The 20167-nt window shown below is 37.5% G+C and overlaps 1 protein-coding gene across 1 annotated transcript in view; it reads left to right on the top strand.

The window, feature by feature from the left end:
• The first annotated feature begins 7004 nt into the window (after nt 1-7004).
• Nucleotides 7005-20167, top strand: part of LOC145493867 (FERM, ARHGEF and pleckstrin domain-containing protein 2-like) — a 40131-nt gene continuing 26968 nt past the window's right edge. Inside the window, exons 1-13 of the mRNA XM_081473343.1 lie at nt 7005-7324; nt 10463-10567; nt 14191-14233; nt 14439-14517; nt 15483-15527; nt 16070-16122; nt 16905-16978; nt 17317-17363; nt 18225-18312; nt 18573-18661; nt 19007-19073; nt 19227-19321; nt 19811-19951. Coding sequence (XP_081329469.1) covers nt 7205-7324; nt 10463-10567; nt 14191-14233; nt 14439-14517; nt 15483-15527; nt 16070-16122; nt 16905-16978; nt 17317-17363; nt 18225-18312; nt 18573-18661; nt 19007-19073; nt 19227-19321; nt 19811-19951 — 1046 coding nt within the window. The 5' untranslated portion in view covers nt 7005-7204. The remainder of the gene's footprint in view (nt 7325-10462; nt 10568-14190; nt 14234-14438; nt 14518-15482; nt 15528-16069; nt 16123-16904; nt 16979-17316; nt 17364-18224; nt 18313-18572; nt 18662-19006; nt 19074-19226; nt 19322-19810; nt 19952-20167) is intronic.

Here is a 20167-nt window from a genome sequence, read left to right as displayed (position 1 = left end):
GGAACAATCCATCTTTAAAAACGTATCACAATTTTCACGATATTGAAAAAAAGAAGAAGTGCCGAAAAAGGTTTGAAAACCGTTCTGTTCCATTTCTAATCTTTTAGCCGGGATGGTAAATAGGAAGGTGAGACTAGCGTTTCCGTTTGCGAGCCTGAAACATTTTATTTGGCTTTTCAAATTGCGAGAGCAAGACTTTAAAGTCTTCGATGTTTAATGAACTTTGAGGATGTACAAATTACAAATTAGATTAAACTTTAAAATTACAAAATTACAACTTGCACTATATTCGCGTATAGCGTAGGCTAATCGAGGCGGGCATCGTAATAAACTAGTAATAGTTCTCACTAAAGCTACCCCCGTTTTTTTTTTTTTTTGTGCTGACTGTATGTAATAAATAATACATTGAGTCACAAAAAAGAATAAAATTAAATTAATGGACACGTAAGCAAGTAGAATGAGTCGAACTAGTGATAAGCAGGACAAATGATCAAAAAAGAATTGTGAAAAGGGGAAGTTATAATAAATAAAGTCATAAGATACAATAAATATCAAGACTAGGGAATGGGCGTAAACATAAGTCATCCTCAATCCCAAGCACTGTGAGGAACAATTTATGAATTTGTCTTTCAAACAGCCTTTTCGTAAGTTTACCGTAATCAGATTGCAAGTAATTTCATAATCCTATGTTAGAACTAGAAAAAGACTTTCAATTTACGTTCAATCTCGCTGCGTTAACATATTGATTCCTTGCAGCAGAGAATCGAGTATTACATAGACGAATGTTAGATGAGCGAGACCCACGGTTTTTGAAGGACAATTTGCCACCACTCACGGGGCATTAAAGCCACTGAAACCCCCAAGATTCACGGTACCTCTTCCAAATAAGCGGGTAGCCGACCAGTTCTAGAGCTATCCAGTACATGTATCGCAGAATTAATGCTAATGTCTCCGAATGAAAGAGCAAGTTTTTGGGGAATGATTATATATTTGAGAAAAATGCGTTGTTCTTATCATGAGACCTGTTTCAAGATGATAAAGGCTAGAAAATAAGAAAAAAATAAAGCAGGAAAACAAGCTTCGCACCTTTCCTTGGAATTTTTGATGCGTCAAAATGGAGAAGAACGCAATATCAATTACTTTCTAGATCTGCAGTTAAGTACCAAGGCAAGACACTTCACGAGAAGCTCTTATAATTCATACGCTTCCGTGTGGTGACAGTCTTTTGTGATATGTGTGATATGCACATTAAAAGCATACCTACCCGCTAATATAGTCACATTGACCACAAGACTATTAGTTCACTATCGAGCGCGTTTATTTTATCATCATCTCTAAGGTTACATCGTAGAAGCAGGTGAGAAGTGATTCATTTCCTTCTACCGATCTGTTTAACAGTCTTTGCTTATAATATTTCTATTTGAATGAGCAAATCGGTTTTATAGATTCAATTGTAACAAAGATAACACATGGCATAAAGAGATTGTATTTGAGTCAGATATTAAACTTATTCGTGTTGATTCGTCATTACCATAGCCACCTGCTGTTTAGCAGAATATCCTTTTTGGAATTGTCAGTCTTTTGCAATATGTATGACATCCGTATTGTATTTCATTCCCACACGTTAACAAAGTTACACTGACTACCAAAAACATTGACTGTTCGGAGCGCTGATATTTTCTAATCTCCCTAAGGTTAAAGCACATGTTAAAATAGGTGAGATGGCATTCCATTCCCTCGTGCCGAACAGTTTTTCTCTTACATACTTTTACTTGAGTAAGGAACAATGTTTTGTACGCAAAAATGCCTGTTGACTCGTCAGTTTCTAGATGTACCCTCTTGTTATTGAGTATGCTTGTTTGGATTCCTGTTACGTCAACTAAAACTGCATGGTTAACTTAAATTTGCGATTTTATGTTCTAAACGTTGGGAGGGAACGCGTGACAAGCCCTAAGAGCGTCTGCGTGGCAGGCTAATTCAGGATTTCCATCATCAATCTCGTTCCCAGAGCCCGCGTCTTTTGGTCAGCGCCAAGACACCGAGCTCTGGAATAATCAATTTCCAGACTCCAAGATTTTAGGAGTTTCGGTTTCACGGGGCATGCGTGCCTTGTTTAAAACATGGCAATCTCGTTCCCAGAGCCCACGTGTCTTTTGGTCAGGCGCTGAGGCTAATCGCGTAGGCTAATCGAGGCGGGCATTGTAATAAACTAGTTATAGTTCTCACTTAAGCAGCCCACGTTTTTTTTGTGCTGACTGTATGTAATAACTAATACATTGAGTCATAAAAAAGAATAAAATTAACATAATGAACACGTAAGCAAGTACAATGAGTCGAACTAGTGATAAGCGGGACAAATGATAAAAAAGAATTGTGAAAAGGGGAAGTTATAATAACACAGTCATAAGATAAAATTAATAACAAGATTAAACATAGTAGAGTAAACATACTCATCCTCAATCCCAAGCACTGAGGATCGCAATTTATTAATTTGTCTTTCAAACAGCCTTTCCATAAGTTTACCCTAATCAGACTGTAAGCAGTTCCATAATCCTATGCCAGAACTATAAAAAGAATTTCAATTTTCGTTCAATCTCGCTGCGTTAACATATTGATTCCTTGTAGCAGAGCATCGAGTATTGTATAGACGAACGTTAGATGAGCGAGCCCCAAGGTTTTGTGAAGCACCGTTTACCACTCCTCATCGCGGGATTAAAGCCAGTGAAGCCCCCAAGACTCACGGCGGTACCTCTTCGCATAAGCGGGTTAGCTGACCAGTACTAGAGCTATCGATCCAGCACATGTATCGCAGAATTACTGCTAATGTCTCCGAATGAAAGAGCACGTTCTTGGGCAATGATTATATATTTGAGAAAAATGCGTTGTTCTTATCATGAGACCTGTTTCAATGATAAAGGCTAGAAAATAAGAAAAAACAAAACAAAAATAAAATAAAATAAAATAAAAAACTAAAAACAAAACAAAACAAAACAAAACAAAGCCAAAAAAAAAAAAAAAAAACCAGGAAAACAAACTTCCCACCCGAACCACACCTGGATCCGCGTCAGCGCTAACACGGGCGTTCCCCTTTTTCATTATTACTTTGTCTTAGGAGTCATAAGTATCTATGTCAAGAGAAGGAATTTAAAATGTTTTTCTAAAGATTAGTGAAAATGGCGTAGAATCAAAAATGCAAAATGAATAGGGAAGCCGCTTCCGACAACAATACTTCGAATTCCAGTTTTAGCACAATTAGTAGCAAGGCCAGGCCATGGATCGACTCCTTTGGTAACCATTTTTTAGAAAAGCCCAATATTAAAACATCTAGTTAGGTTCTTTTAAATTGTCGCAATTATTCATAGTTAGGAGTCAGTTAAATTATTGTAATTATATATTTTTTATTCATTGTTTATTTATTTTTAAGTGCCCCTATTATCTTTCTTTTCAGTTGCTGTTTAGGTATTTATTTTTCATCTTTACGATTTGTCGTTCTCATGCTCGAAAACCCTTCAGATGGCTCAGAAAATTTGGTTAAAGTGTAAATAAAAGTGAAGACATAAGGGGGTTGACTAAAGCTATCGTTGTTGTTCGGACAATCAAATGAGATTTATTACCAAAGGGGATAAATAATTTTATGCGACCTGCCCCGTGATTAGTTTCCCGGATAGTGTCACAACCGGGGCTGGAATAGATTTAGATTTAAGCATTTGAGCATCGGGTTGCAGGCCTCTTTCCTAGACGCTTCGGTGCAGGGCAAGCTTTTTCCCCACCCCCTTCATCCCTCCCATTTTTTGAGCATGATTGGTGGTACATTATAAGAGATGTAGTGTCACGTAGGGCGTGTTTGCCCTCACCTTTGCTAGAAAAAGGTACTCATTTCCAGTTCTGTTGTAATTTGAGATGATCTTACAATAAACGGCCACTTAACCGAGTGGCCAAATTATGGCAAAGATTTGTGTCAGTTTAGTTCTCTTCCCAGCAAACCGAGCTTAGCTTTAGCAATGCACATTGTGGAATACAATCCATAGTGACGGAGCAGGGGGCATAAATAAAATATTCAGTTTTAGTTTCTATGGGACGATAGTAAACGTGTGTCTGTAATAGTTATTTACACATTCAAAATCCCTGATTGAAACTGAGCAGGTGCCCCTACACATAAAATTCTCATCAGGTCTTTGGAAAAAGAGATAATCAGAAGTGTCTGATACTAACTGGGAACTAATTTCTATCTGAATATGTATAACCCATTACCATAATTGCAATCCGAAAAAGATGGCGACAAGTAAAGTTACCCATAATTCTAAGCGCACGAATGCCCGAACAACGCTCATAAAAACGTAGCTTGTGTACATCCACTCCTCCCATAAAAGAAAAAAAGAATTTTTTTCAGGGAAGGAGACGGATGTCACAGACTTATAAAAACGCACAGAAAAGTTCTAACTTCAAACTTAGCATTTATGATATTTGTAATAAATGAGTATATTAATTTAAAATGTACAGCGCTATGTTTTCCGTATACGGTGGATCGTAATTTCTTCAACTCATTAATAATTCATCAAATTTCAACGAAGGAAGTCATGACCGTGAAGTTGCTTGGATATCTGATCTTAATAAGCGTGGCAAGATTTTTACGATTTTATTTCTCCTTTTTCTCTTTAGCTTTAGTTTCTATTCAGACGACATATGAAACACTCAAGACCATGTTTGACCCCATTTCAAACACCTCGAAGTTCGTCACAAAATACTCTTGTCTTTTCGGTGTTTGCAAAACAGTCTCTTTGGAATGCAAAGAAATGCAAAAAAAAAAAAAAAAAAAAAAAAAGGCTGGCTGATTCCAGCACAGCTGAAAAAAACAAAAAAACAAAAAAAAAAACATTAATTCCGGTTGAATTGACCTGTGACAACTCATAACATTGACGAATCGTCATAGTTAACCTTTGTCCTGGATGTGAATCTGCCCGCAATGGTTGATTACGTCCATTATATTCGCTGGTGACATTAGCATTACTACACCGTCTTCAGAATTAGACGAAGACAAATATTTTAAGATGATAGGTTATTTAAGGAAACAAGTGGCATGTCAAATTTTAGACATTCATTTCATTCTGGACACCAATAGCTTCTATGTGATAAGCCGAACAACTGATACCGACGAACCATTTAGTTGAAAACAGTTTATGTCACAGCCGCCCTACAGGCGAGAAAAAATCGCGGGGGGCAGCTTAGAAATTTATTTTGCACAATTTAAAAAGATCATTATCACTAGAAAGCTCTAGAAAACTCGCGACCTCCAATTAATTTTGTTCTTACATTGTAGTGTTCACATCATGTTCACAAATAAAACCCACTTCCAAAGAAAACAAGTTTCTACTTCTTAGAGGGTGAGAATTCTTAGACGGTCCGAGATCGCTTGAGAGCGAGTGGCCTCGGACCGTCTGGGAGGGGCTGCAAACAAATTTGAATTTTGTCTGAAGTCTGCCTGACTATACGAATTTGACATTACAAAAGTGTGTATGCATAACTTATTATAAGCAGGTAATGTTTTTTTTTTTTTTTTTTTCCCGCGAACGGCTTCTACCCAGCCATATTTACAGACCAAAGTATCAGGAAAATTAGACAAATAAGCTGAGCGTCATCTAGCCAAGCTACATCATTCAAAGTCCGTGTATACAATCTTCTACAGTTCTAGCTAGTGTTTGAACGTTGCGATTCTCAAATTGTGTAATTTTCAATTTTGGAAAAAGTTATTTGCGATCGGGTTCCCATACAAACACTGTAATTTCTGACCGCTTTGCGGGCGTACCTGTCAAGATGGCGTCGAAAACTGTGATAAAAATATGTTTTGCCTTGTCGAATAAGTCATGCAGATGATAGCATGACAAACAAATGATAGCATTATCAAAAAATGAAACAGCCCTTGTTCCTTCTTGTTTTATTTTTACTGTAGCCTGCAGTGCTTCAGGCGCGTGAGGGCAGATTTTCTTGGATTTGCTGACATTGACCTGGTTTCAGGAGTTCTTCGAGCGTTCCATTCCAATACAGCGCCTGCACTGGATGCATTTATAATCTGTTCACGGTGTTTGTATTTTATGGCCCTACTACCGAATTTACTTTCGTTCGGAATACTTTTTCTATGTACGTCACAAAAATGATCTGGTGTATGTATACCGTGACCGAACAGTTCCTTCAACTTTTTTCGTCACGCCATCCTCCTTTGCTCAGCGTGATGACCCCAATACATCGGCGACTATTACCAAATTGACGAAAATATAAGCGTCTACAAGCATCTGAAAAGTTAGCATTGTCTTTATCAAGGTCTAACGGTTTTGTAGCCTCTTAAGGGCTCGTCACGCAGTTTTCCTGTGACCAGCCCAAAAAGTGTTTGCGTAGGAGGCTAACGGTTTTGATGCGGCATTTGATTAATCCCGCACATCACGCCCCACCCGTCATGATCCGAAGTGAAAGACCGGAAGAGACATCTTCAGTTGAAGAACTGATAAGAAGAAGCCATAATTGTGAAATAGTTTGATATAGCTAGGAGAATAGTTGTACCTCCTTTTGGTTTGAAAGCGTTAACATTCTTAACTTCACTAGATTATAATTTAGACAACTTAAGAATTTTTTCCTTCCAAAGGAAAAAAAAAGGAAAGAGAAATACTATTATTTCGTTTTTACCACCTCCCACGTCCATGAACATGAAAAAATGAGTGACGTCGCCGTCAGGTGGAGGAAAACGTGTTTACCACATGAACCGGAAATGAATCTTCCCACCCTCAGTCAAAATAATCTGTGACTAATTCGAAGACTTTGCGTATGTTTCCGCTATTTGCATATGGGGGCCTTAAATATGAAATATCTGTATCTCATAAATTTTTCCAGACACTTGAGAAATTAAGCTATTATTGCACTGACAATTACTTACATTGATCAGCACACATAAACTCACTTCCGGGCGCAAAAGTGCCATATTTGGTAGGAGTATAATTGCCTGAGATTTCGACCAATCACAGCCGGAATTAGACTGGATCCTTTGAAGCCATGTTGGTGTTCGCGCCGAGTGGATATTTTGGACACATTTTGTTGTAGTGTTTTAGTTTTGAATTTCCCTTTAGTTCGTCTGCTCTTCAGTTATCAAGGTCTTGTCTGAGGGGGAGCTTTCACTGTCAAATTTTCGCGTGCCTTTTGAGGACACAGCTCACGAAAGATGTCTCGCCGTTACGACATGGGCGAACAAGACAGTTCGAGCCGTGGAAGGGCAAATCGTCGCAAAGTCACTGTCAAAGTTTGCATGCTCGATGATTCTGTGGTAAAATTCGAGTTAGAGGTAAGGGCATTTGTTTCTAACGCGATGATAGTTTTTCTAGGGCCAGAAAAATAATTACCCAGTATTGCCGCTTTGTGTTTACTATTGGCCATCTATATGCTTGTTCTGTAATTTTCCTTTTCCTTCACGCCGTGCAATAAAAAAATACGGCAGCTGCCTTTGAGTAAAGCGAGTTTCTTGCCATCCCTGGTTTTCTGCCTAAAGGAAAATGGCGTGTTCTTGGTTTTACTAACTTGTTGACGCGTTTATTTGGCTGTGGGGATTTTTTTCTATTTCTGTTGAAGTTGAAAAATATGCCAATTGGTATTATCAATGAAGCGTTCGAGTTATTTTGATATAGCGTTCTCGGAATATTTTTGTGAAACTATTAAATATTTCGGTTTTCCACGTGCCCTTCCTTTATAACTTGCAGTCTTTTTCAGCGCTGGTGGTTTTAGAATTTTTGTTGTGACCTGAAGAAGAATGCTGACTTTTAGATTTTTCTTTGGAAATATATGTAATTTTTGTAATGTTTTGTCGATCTACCCTCGCACATTTTGTCTTAGTTTGGTTAGGGAATCCTCAGGCAATTGTTACAATGTAAAATCCAGCATTTTCTTCTGTAAACAAAACACCATCGGGCAGCGTTGATATTTTCCTAAAAAACTTAATTGTGTCGAAAACTGAAATATCGCCAGTGACATCAGCATTCTTCACCTATTCAAAATAAACTTTGCCGACCGTGGTTTGTCGCTTTATCTGATCGATTATTCGAATTCTTCAACATTTACTTTGCAAAATTTCAAATCTGAATTTTTACTCGCAGTGTTGGCTTTCTCCGTCCGACCACCTCTACGAAAGCGACGTAAACATTGTTTGAAATACAATTCTTAACAGATAATCTAGCGGTTTCGTGCTCGCTATTCGAACAATTTTTAGTAAATCACTTCCGAAAGCAATGGCTAGAGAAATATGCTGTATTTTGTTACCTCACCTATGCCAATTGACAAGTATTTGAACTGAGATACGGTGGCAGAATTTCAATTGCATTTGGATAAATAGAAGTGAATTGCTTTTAGGAGTTTGTATTTTGCCATGTTGATGTACATCTAATATTACGAGCTCAATTCTTTTGTCACTTAAAGTATCATTCACGATAGGAGCAATTTAGAATTTGCGTTGATGTAATTTGCGGGTAAATTGTCAGATGATTCGGTAGTTTTCTTGTTTTCTTTTTGCCGTGATAATGACGCCAATGGTTGATTGTATTTATATGTATCTTATTTTTCTCGTTAACCATTGAACGATTGATTTTTTTGGGCCGCATCAATTTTATTTTAAACGCTTGATCGGCAAGTCATGTCACGAGTGTTTTGCTGTGATAAAATGCCACATTATTAATACTTGTCAAAGTTTCTTTTGGCGTGTTCTTCACAGCCAGAATGTAAGGATCAGTTTTAGATTTGAACATTCACAAATTCCCTCCTCTCCTATGTGACAATATCCAGCATTTAGATTCTTCTGTAGGAAAATATTAATTTCTAAGTCCTTCTAAAGGCGTCTAAATACCTCCTAATCATTAAATCCTAAGACATTTTATACAAGGTATACAGGACATCAGGTTGCTGCCTAGAATGTTACAAATTCCATGATTGTAAATCATATTTTTCATTTTCTGAAGTTTGAAGGGGTACTAAACATGTAGCATAGCTCATTGCCAAAGTGTTGTCCACACATACCCCCTGCTGAATATATGCCGAAATTTTTAAGGGTTAAAGAAATACTCTGCTATAACCTACACAAATTGCGCTCTGGGATCTGTGCTTAATTACTCTGTGTTTCTGACAAGGGCGATAATCACCTGTGCACGCAAACATCGGTGGCGTGTAGTGGCCTCATAGTTAGTGCGCTTGTCTCCAGATCGAGCAGTCTGAGTTGGAACCCTGGCCGGGGACATCTTGGGCAAGACACTTTACTCGCACAGTGCCTAAAGCTCTTCACCCAGGTGTAGAAATGAGTACCGACGAACTTAATGCTGGTAGTAGAAATAATCCTAGTCACCTTATGCTACAGAAACTGGGATAAGCTCTGGCCTGATTTGCCACTTAGCTTGTATACAGACTTTACCTTTGTAAATATCTTACTTGGTATACTTCTCTTAGTAAGACGCCCTTAATTACTGAAGACTTTAACTTGATGTTCAAGCCAGTGTCAAAGCTCACTTCAATTTGTAACATTCAGTGCAAATTCATAGTCTGTAGTTTTTGTTGTGTCACGTGATGACAGTATTTGCAGTCCCAGAAATGAACGGTGTGACCTACACTGTACATGTATGTAGTGGGGTGGAGGTGGCATGGCCTGGTGGTTAGGGTACTGGATTTGTAATGGTCCCAGATTCAACTCCTCCACGCGTGTAAATAGCGAACTGGTTAGCCTCCTGTCAGCTTGGATTTTTAACAAGTTTCTGTTTAATTTACAATGTACAATATTTGTTTGCTTATTCCAGTGTCCACAATTAGTACAGCAGTGCTAAACACTTCGACACTTAAATAAAGTATTTATTATTATTTTATTTCATTTTAAACACCTTGCAATGGTTATGCCTAACGCACAAATTAGAAAAATTTCCCTTTTTGCAGTGACTGTGGCAATGCCGCACAAGAAGATGGGCAAAAATCTCAGCTGGTTCACTTCAATGAATTTTTTTGTGAGGGGGGGAGGGGGGTGGGGGGGGGAGAGAAGGTGACTGGTGGACAGGGGTATATCTGTAAATTTGTAAAGGGAAAAAGTTGTGATCTGTACTTTACAGTCAGACCTCCCACAAACGAACACTGTTGGGGTTTGAAAATGTGTAAACCTAGCAGAGATGTTTGCTTATGCATTTACCTGGGACCATGGCTGTCTGCCCTCAGGAGGTGTTGGTCAACAGAAGGTGGTCTGGTTGTATTAGTAAGGTTTGACTGTAAGAGGCCATTGTTGGTGCAGGTTCATATTGCGCACAATATAAGTACATGTACATGCAACGTTACTCACGGGGGGGGGGGGGGGGGGAGGGGGTATATGGGGTGGACATGCTCATGCTCTGCTTTCTCAGAGGTTACTTGTCCTTTGAGGTTGCATGTATATTAACCTTATTTTTTTATTATTATTTCTTTGAAGCCCAAAAGCAAAGGAAAGGCACTATATGACAACGTATACGAACAACTAAACTTGGAAGAGCGTGAATACTTTGGGTTAAATTTTTATGACAAAAGTGATAACTTGGTAAGTATGTGCATCTATAGGTTCATCTACATCTAGTTAGAAATTTGCTACTACAGTACATGTTTACTTGTGTATTTGTAGCCAGATATCATAGTAATTTTGTTAAGAAACAACCATTTAAGTGCAAATGTTTTGCATGTGTCGCTTTTTTAACATGATTTATTGAGTGCAGAAATTGCAGTTACTAGACTGCCAACAAAACAAGAAAAGGATTTCATCGGATGCAGCATGGCCGAGTGGTTTAGGGCACTGGTGTTGTAATCTGGAGGTCCCCGGTTCAAGGCCTCCACCCTGCCACTGGCGGAATTTGTTTCTCAGTAGTCCCGAGTTCAAAGCCTCAGTCATGCTTTATAAATAGCCAACTGGTCTGCCTCCTGCCAGGTTGGGATTTTTAACTATGTTGCGTTTATTTGAAATATTTGTTCCCTTTCTTTCAGTGGCATGCCTGTAAACTAGCCAAGCTTAGTGCTTGTATAGCTAAGTGCATGACCACTATAAATAAGATTTACATTCTACATTACATTTACATGTACATTTTACATCCCTGACTATGAGCAGGGCTCAACTTTCAGGAAAAAACCTTGGGGCCAGTTGGCCCCTAAGTTTGCAGATTTAGTCACTGGCAAAGTATTTCAATCGGTGAAAAGCATGGAAAGTTAGTCAACAGTAAAAAAAAAAAAATTGGTTGCATTGGCGATCTGAGTGGTCGCAACATCAAGCTCTGATAAGAACTTGTCAAGGCTAATGTGTGATTAGATCAACAACTTATTTCTCAATACAGAAATTAGCTTTAATTTGGGGTAGGGGGAAGGGAGCAGTGTTCAATGACACAATGAGGATTGTACTAGCCCTCAATGCAAGCACTATTCTTCCACTAGTGTGCCCAGGTTTGAGTTTCAGACCTTGTGTCCTGTGTGTACAGTACCTGTACTTTGTATATTGGCTGAGTTTGGCATTGATTTTTGTTCTTTTTTCTCGCAGTGGCAGGGGGAGGAAGCAAATTCCTCTGACTAGTTTTTATCACTCCACAAAAACTATCACTTTTAAAATACCAGTTTCATCTGAGAACAGTGGAATAGTAGGGCTACCTTGTAGATTGCTATTGTATATCCCAGTTACTCTATGTATTTATTATAATTATCTTTATTTTTTACATACACATTACGAGGCAGGCTTGTACATGTTGAAATGCAACTAGCAACACGTTAGAGAGATCTTGTCTTGATCTAATGTTCATCAGATTCTCAGAACCAATACGAGCATGAACTGTATGACATTGGGTAATGAGAATTAACATTTTGAGAATGAGGCTGAAATGGTTGAATTAGCAGTAGCAGCATGGCAAACAGTTTTTTGACTGGGCAGCCACAATGATCTGGGCTTCATTTATGTCTTCAGTTGAATATTTGGAAAAAAATTAGACAATTCTGCTTGGATGTGCTGGCAGCTGGTTTGATTATGCTTGTCTGTCAGTAAACAAGTTGCAATGTAAACACTATGCTTGTCAGAATAAATTGTCTTTTACAAAACACCAAGGCAAAATTACATGTATTTTTTCTCCCCCAAATTTTAATTTGATGGATGGAAATGTCTGTCCATACTTAGTGCTAACAAATTATGGATACAAACCACTGACAACAAATCAGCGATATTGCAATCTTCAAGGAGAGTGAAATGAAATTTACTTAATGGTGGTTTCTTGTCAAATGACTTTTGAAAACAAATTAGAAGGCTGTCACTTTGGTGCTACATGACTAGGAATAATTTATTGTGCCTTTGAAGACTATGGAAACAAGTTGACCAAAATGGGCGGAAATCACTTCAACGAGTGAAACCTGTCATCCTAATTGTGCGAGTTAATTGTATAAAGCAGGCTAACCTGAACAGTGTTTAGGGTGGGTAGAGTTTCCACCTACAGAAGAGGGGCTAAGCCCGAAACGTTTAGATTACCGGCGAATAATTGACACTTTTAAGAGCCTTTTGAGCCTTATATCAATTTTTTCGGCAGTGTCCTGCATCTTATGAGTTTTTTGTTCATTCCTACTGAGTAGAGTTCTTTTCAGGCGAACTGCAAATCCGTAGCCTCTTTGGTAGTGTTTGGAAAGAGCTGTCCAATTATGTACATGTCAAGTGCACAGTCTTTTCGCAGAATGGAGCAGAAGTAAATTGCAAAGCCAAACACACTGTCAGGTGCATTTTGATATGTGATATAGTAGAAACACACACAAAAAAAGGTTTTTATGCTTTGAAACCAGTGTTTTGCATCTGAAAGCCATTTTTGTACATACATTTACATACATATATGTATTCATGAATGTGTTTTGACATCATAATTGATGACAAAAATGTTTTCTCTTTTAATTACATTCTATTAATTTGTAGCAATATCTTAGCTGCCAGGTTGGCTGCCGTTCCTGTCCATGTTTTGAATACTGATCATATTATTAAATTTTCTTCAAGATGCTTTTATTTCTTTTAATAACTTGTAGACCTGTTGACTTCGTCTGTGAGTCTTGTATTCTACACATCCTGGCACGAGTATTATTGTTCTGATTTCACAGACATTTGAAAAACAACATTGACAATAATAATTATTATGTATTTCTACATGTATTTTTAATTTTGAGGGTTCTGTTATTAAGCAGTAGTTTTGTGTTGTTCAGATCTAATATTCACATGCATGTAGTTGTTTTTGTTTTGTTTGGCTGTTGGAATTTTTAGAAATTATAACTTAAAGTTTGATGATTAGTAAAATAATATTATTTTGTAGAAATTTAATGGCTGTACAAAAGAAACGTGTGTAGTTACATTTATTAAATGCAAAATAAATTCCACCACAGTGTTACTGGTCGAACACAGCAGATTGTTGTTCTGTAGTTGATGTATGACATGTGTATGACATGTGTATGTATGTATCTATATATTATCATATTTCAAAGAAATGTTTGTTGAACTAGACAGTATAACTCAAGGCTGTGGTCTAAGAACTATTACAAGGAGTCCAAAGGTTCATAGCCATGAAATCTTGGGTGCTCAGCATTTACTGTAAGCTTAATAATATGAGAAATAGTAAGTTTTTCAAGTCGCCCAGAGGCAAAAGTTAATCACCTGTGGCAGAAATTGTTTGTCATGTTTTTGTTTTTTTGTTTTTTTTTGTGGAGGGGGGGGGGGGGCGGGGGTGGCAGTGAGGCTGGTGGGGGGAGTACTATTGACAGCCTCATTCCAAAGTTCAAAGAACAAGGAAGACCATTATTTAGAACTTAATGCTAAATTATTTTCATAAGGGCTTAGCAAAATTGATCAATACACGGGGTACAGCTGAGAAAACAAAGGTCTTGACATCAAATGTTACATGTAAAAGTTACAAGAAGTATAAAACGCTGACTACGAGAGAAGCACAGATTAGGATGGGGTTTTATCTGTGGATCATTCTTTTTTCACTTTTCAGTTTGTACATGTTTATGAGTATCTTGAAAGATCTCAAGAGTACAGTAGCTGGCGTACTCAGGACCACTAACACATACCTGTAGCTGTAGATGGTGATTTTGCCTGGTCACTAGTTATAAAGTATCCTGTTTGTAGGTGTTTTTATTAAACATTTAGCTTTTAATTTTTTTTTTCAGTTTTGGCTTGATGATATAAAGCCCATAAACAAACAAGTCCAAGGTGAGGGTACATGTACATGCAGATGGCTTTCACTGCTACAAAAGAGTGATATCAATCCTTAACTTTCAATTAGTTTTGAGTTCTTCAGAATTAATTTTGGTGATACTATGTTACGATTCGCATTAACTTCTTTATAAAATAAATAACAGAGTATGTTGTCGAAAACGTTGACAAATTTATAATTTTAAATTATGTTCATTTTTAGATCTACGTTCAACAATATTTAGATTTTGTGTGAAGTTTTATCCACCTGATCCAGCGCTTCTCCAGGAAGAGTATACTAGGTATTGTATATTTGTTTTATTATATGGCTAGCTCTGTGAGTGGGCAAGATGAATCAAATCCTGCACTGTGATTGGCTACCTGGTTGGGCAAGATGGTGCTGTCTTGCTGCTGTGGATTGTGCACTGTGTCCAGCAAAAAAAATTTCTGGAAGCCATAAAATAAAATCCTTTATTGACCAAGCTTGTTCGGTAAAGACGGCTGGATATTGGCCTCAGTCGTTTTTGCATGTTTATGGACCTCCACTCTGTCTTGTCTTGGCCAATATCCAGCCATCTTGACCTCATGCTTGCTCAATAGCTCAGATATCTTGCTTCATTGTATACCAAACTTACATACCTTTGCCTCATTGATTTGTTTATTTTTCTTTGTCACATTGAGTAAAGTTAAATACATACTTGTATCGTTTGAGTAAACACATTGCAGTGGAATCTCAACCTCTGGAATCTCCAAGGGAAATTAAAGTTGGTTTGAAAATTAGTCCCTACACTGTATTTTTGAGGAAAAAATTTCCAGTATCTAGAGGAAGGGGGTGTGCAATGGAAGTTGTGTCCAATATAGCCTAAGGTAGAGGATTTTCCAGTTGGGGCTGGTGGATTCTGTCGTCACTTGCCTTTGAGCAAGTGGAGTTGCTTGGAAAATTTTTGATGGAGGAAATTCAAATTACGGAAGTACGGTAAGTACTGATGAATGTTTTAGGGGCTAGTGAGAATGATTATTTTGTGGGCTAGTAAATCATAAGTAGAACTTGGGCAAGCTCAAAACATTGTCAAGTTTTCTTTGCAGCCCAAGAGGTGAATGATGTGCAGTTCATCCATTGAGCAACTGGGGCCTACACTGTTACCTGTTTTGGAATAATCAGATTTTTTTATGAATGAGTACATCTTGGGTAGCAGTTCTTCAATTTACACTGTACCTTAAAATGTACATAATTATATACATATATGTCTGCATCTTTTGGTTGCAGGTATTTGTTTGGTCTACAGATAAAAAGAGATCTTCTCAGTGGAAGGTAATAAAAGTTCCTTTACTAGGATCCATTGTCTGTTTTATTGTTTATCTGTGTCAAAATACCGTGGGCTTCAAAATAGGCCTTATTTGTATGTGATTACATAGTATGCTACACTGTACATGTAGTACTTCTGAGAACTTTATTATTATGTTCATTACAAGGTCTGGTGCAAAATCCTGTTTTTGAAAATAAGTTTATTTCCATTAAAATGAAACAAACTGGTTGTTGTACGACGTGTTTTTCAAGAAAACCCACAACCGGTCTGCAGAATTAATACTTTAAGCATAGCATGAAATTAAAGTCCTATAAATGTGCTTTGCAACAAGAGTTTATTGATAACGTAACACTTATTGTTAATTGCTTTCGGTCTGTACATTCTTGTTGATCAGCCCAGTCAAACATTGTCAACAGAACTATTTCACATATTACTAAATTATGTGCATGGGTATAAAATTTACAATGCACATGTACATTTATCTGTGAAAAATGTCATCAGTTTTCTGTACATCTGTCATTGCACCATTTTTGCTTTGCCACTCCAGATTAAAATGTTCAGAAAATACAGCAGCTCTCTTGGCGTCCTATATAGTTCAAGGTAAGCTGGTTTTCTCTGGCCTGTACGTGTAGCTTAGAGACCCATTCTTGAGTTGTGCATGTGAAGAGGAAACTCTGAATAGCAGTGTTAGATTGAGCTACACTTGTCTAGACTTAACAGCACTTTATTGTACCTTAGCAACAACAAGAAACCTAAAATTAAGCAATGGGGTTGAAGCAGTACGTTTGTACCAGGTTAGACACCTGTACACTTGAACTTGTTGTTGGAGGTGCGGTGGCCTCATGGTTAGTGTGCTCAACTCCGGAGTGAGCAGTCCGGGTTCGAGCCCTGGCCGGGGACATCGTGTTGTGTTCGTGGGCAAGACACTTTACTCTCACAGTGCCTCTCAGCCAGGTGTATAAATGGGTACTGGTGAATTTAATGCTGGGGGTAACCCTGTGATGGACTAGCATCCCATCCAGGGAGGAGTAGAAATACTCCTAGTCGCTTCATGCTACAGAAACTGGGATAAGCTCCGGCCTGATGGGCCACTTGGCTCATATGCAGACTTTGCACTTGAACGCGTACATGTGAGTAGGCATGCGAGTGTCCCATGAAAAGTTTTTAATTTTGGTGCTTTAATGTAGATGGTACAACTTTGTAGTGTACACATAATGCAAAAGGTATAAACAACTCGCATGATCGTACAATACCATCTAGTGTTCTGATTTGAAAACTTTAAATGTATTTTTCAACAAGTTACAATTCTAGTTGTAGACTTGATGTAAACTTCTTACATGGTCCTCTACGGTATATTCACTGTAAGTTTTCCTTTTGTGTAGGGGAACTTGGAGATTATGAAGGAATGTCATGCAGAACAGGATATTTATCAGAGTTTCAATTTTTTCCTGGTCAGGTATGCTCAGTTAGAATAATTTATGCCCAAATTTATGAAAAAAAGAAAATGTGGGCATTATTGTACTTTCTTACTTAATCCTATTTGTTTGTCCTCTGTGGGACATAAGGCAACAGCAATGTTTGTCTGTCTAGGTCTGCCTGTCTGTCTGCCTGCCTGTCTGCCTGCCTGCCTGTCTGTCTGTCTGTCTGTCTGTCTGTCCGAGTGAACTCAGCCATGACAGTTCAGTGCCAGGTCGTTTTTGGCCAACCAAGTTTCTGGTACATTCTGTACATGAAGAATACTGTATATTGTCTTTACATAATGAATAATGTATCTTTATTTTCTTGTACATACAGACACAAGATTCTGAGAAAAGAATATCAACTTACCACAAGGAGCACAGGTACTGTTTGTTTAGGGTAAATTCCTTAACATTTAGTTTGTTTCTTTGTCCTTTCTTTCCATTGGTTAACAGAATCTTGCACGTTTGCTCTTTCAAAACGAGCATTTAAATTGCCTGTGTAATGGTTACTGGGGACAAAACAAAACAGAAGCCATTAAAAAAATTGTTTCCAGTACTAGTTCCACAGGCACCTGTGAAATGCGATTTTTTATCTTGATAGCAAATTGTATTGTCTGCTTTTGTCCTGCCAAATAACTAACTACTAATGTTTGCTAATAATGCACATTAATTTTACATGATTGTACAGTGTAATAATTGTACACCATCACATTCATTACATCTTATAATTATTTGAAACAAAATGAGGTTTACCCCATGCATACATACATGTATGGGAAATAATATCATCAACCTCTGCACAAAGAGGAAATAAATGCAGCATACATACGTACATGTGTCTGTACGTTCTGGTTGCGAACATGATTCCTAAGTTTATTAGGTCCCAGGGGGATTTCAGTATCTCATATCTGATCTTATTAATTTTTTGCCTTGTATCCTGTGTCCCAGTAATTTAAGTTGCAGAAATTAACAGTTTTTCTACTCTAACATGTAGGTCTATATCCCAGGTTATCTGTTCTAAATATCCTCTATCCCATAAATTCTCCCCCCCCCCCCCCGCCAATATCCTCAGCTTTGTCCCACTAATTTTTTTTCAAAATATCCTGCATACAGGAAACCCCTAGTAGGGCCTTGTGCATCGAATGAAGGCAACAAGGATTACATGTTTAGAAAGTGTCATGATAAACACTTAAAATGCATTCTACAGTGTATGTTCTGACTGTTGTTTGTATTATTGTTCAGGGGACTCCTACCTGCTGATGCTGACTACAATCTGTTGGATGTAGCCAGAAGATTAGAAATGTATGGCATGATACTTTACCCTGCAAAGGTACATGTCTTATGTAGTATTCTGTAATATTAAAAATAGAGAATTCAGCTTGTCTGCAAGTGCTACAAGGCACAAATTTGACTGACTGTATAACTAATATAAAAAGAATTTTATATTAGTTATCGAGGGTTCATGAAATCACAGACAAGAGTACAAAAGGGTCAAAGGATTTTTGCTTTGAATTTATAGGTTTTCATTTTAATTGAACATCACATACATGGATATAACAATGAAACCACTATCTTCTTTTCTCCTTGTAGGATAAGGATAATGTTGATCTTTTTCTTGCTGCTGCACATATGGGTGTCTCAGTATTTCAAAATGGCTCAAAGATCAACACTTTTTCCTGGTAAGCTGTGGTTCTTACGTTATCTTTTTTTTCCTGTTCTAATTTGGTGTCCCTGTCAGATCTCTCTTTGACACTGAAACCATCCAGCACCTTTGATCACTCTTAAATACTGCATTCCTTCTTATTCAGAGATCTTAAGAATTATTTTTGGTACTGACCAAAACGATTGCGACCTTTCAGAACGAAAGACCTTTTCAGATTAGTTAATAGTACAAAATAAACATACATTTAGTTCATTGTATGCTGTAAGTGGTGGTGTTCTTTACAGGTACACGTAATTTATAAAACAGACATGTATGTACCTTTAATTTAATTACTATTTTACTGTAAATTTTATTCTTTCAGGGCAAAAATTAGAAAACTTAGTTTCAAGAGAAAGAGATTTCTTCTGAAGCTACATCCAGAGATATTTGTAAGTGAAATTAAAGCTGCGTGTCTTAAGATGCACAGAAACCATTGTTTTGAAAAAGACGGACCAACCTTCATGACCTACTGACTGACTGATACATTTTAGATTGTTATGGGTAACAGTTTGAATCGGCCATTTGTTTCTTCTTTACTCTAGGGTCACTACAAGGATGTTGTCGAATTCCAAATGGCAAGCAGGAATGCTTGTAAAAGTTTCTGGAAAATAGCAATTACCACGCATGCCTTCTTTAGGTGGGTTGATCATTGTACATGTAAAGTCACTTGTACCAGTAGTACAACCCCAGAAACTTGTGAACACAAGATTATTCATGAAATGTTTAAGGTATCAGGTAACCAGAGGGTTCAACCAAGTGGGTAAATAAACTGAAAAGATGGTCTTCAAATTGTGTGTTTTTTTTCCAAATGCCTTGCTTTAAATTGTGTTGTGATTGGTTCAATTTTGCTTGTGATAATTAAGTAATATTAAGTTGACTACTGTTGTACAGTTTTGATGGTTTTGGTGGTTGTACAAAATTTTTCATGTTGATCAGCAGAAAAAAATGGAAAATGGCAGCAAGGGACCCAATTTGTTTCAGTCCCCGATGATTAATTAAGTCATTTTTTATGTCTCTATGGATGCATGGGAGAAATCCTAACGCCTAGTCCTTAGTCACATGACTTTGTGATGGTAAAAGTGTAAAGTACAAAAGATCAGTGTGTAATTATGTTTTTTTTTTCCAGACAAAATGCAGGCAAATCTATAGCAAAGACTGGCCCAAGACTCCTAAGCAGAGGGTCTTCATTCAGATATAGTGGAAGAACACAAAAACAAATCATTGAAGGATGTCGGACAACCTTCAGACAGCAGCCATTGTTTCAGAGGTTTGTGTCTGCAACAACTGCAGCATACTGTATGTACAGTTACATGTACATGAAATTGGTTGATGACAAGAAGGAAAGAAAGAAAAAAGATGTGAAACTCAGTAATTAAGATAAAATTGAAAAATGCCATCTACATGTACCATGCAAATGACAGCAACTGCTTATGGTTAACCTGTCATGTGTTTCTGATCAGGGATACAAACAAAACTATAAATA

This window comes from Orbicella franksi, chromosome 7 (assembly GCF_964199315.1).
Source record: "Orbicella franksi chromosome 7, jaOrbFran1.1, whole genome shotgun sequence".
Classification (NCBI taxonomy): Eukaryota; Metazoa; Cnidaria; class Anthozoa; order Scleractinia; family Merulinidae; genus Orbicella; species Orbicella franksi.
This window is presented reverse-complemented; position numbering and strand designations above follow the sequence as displayed.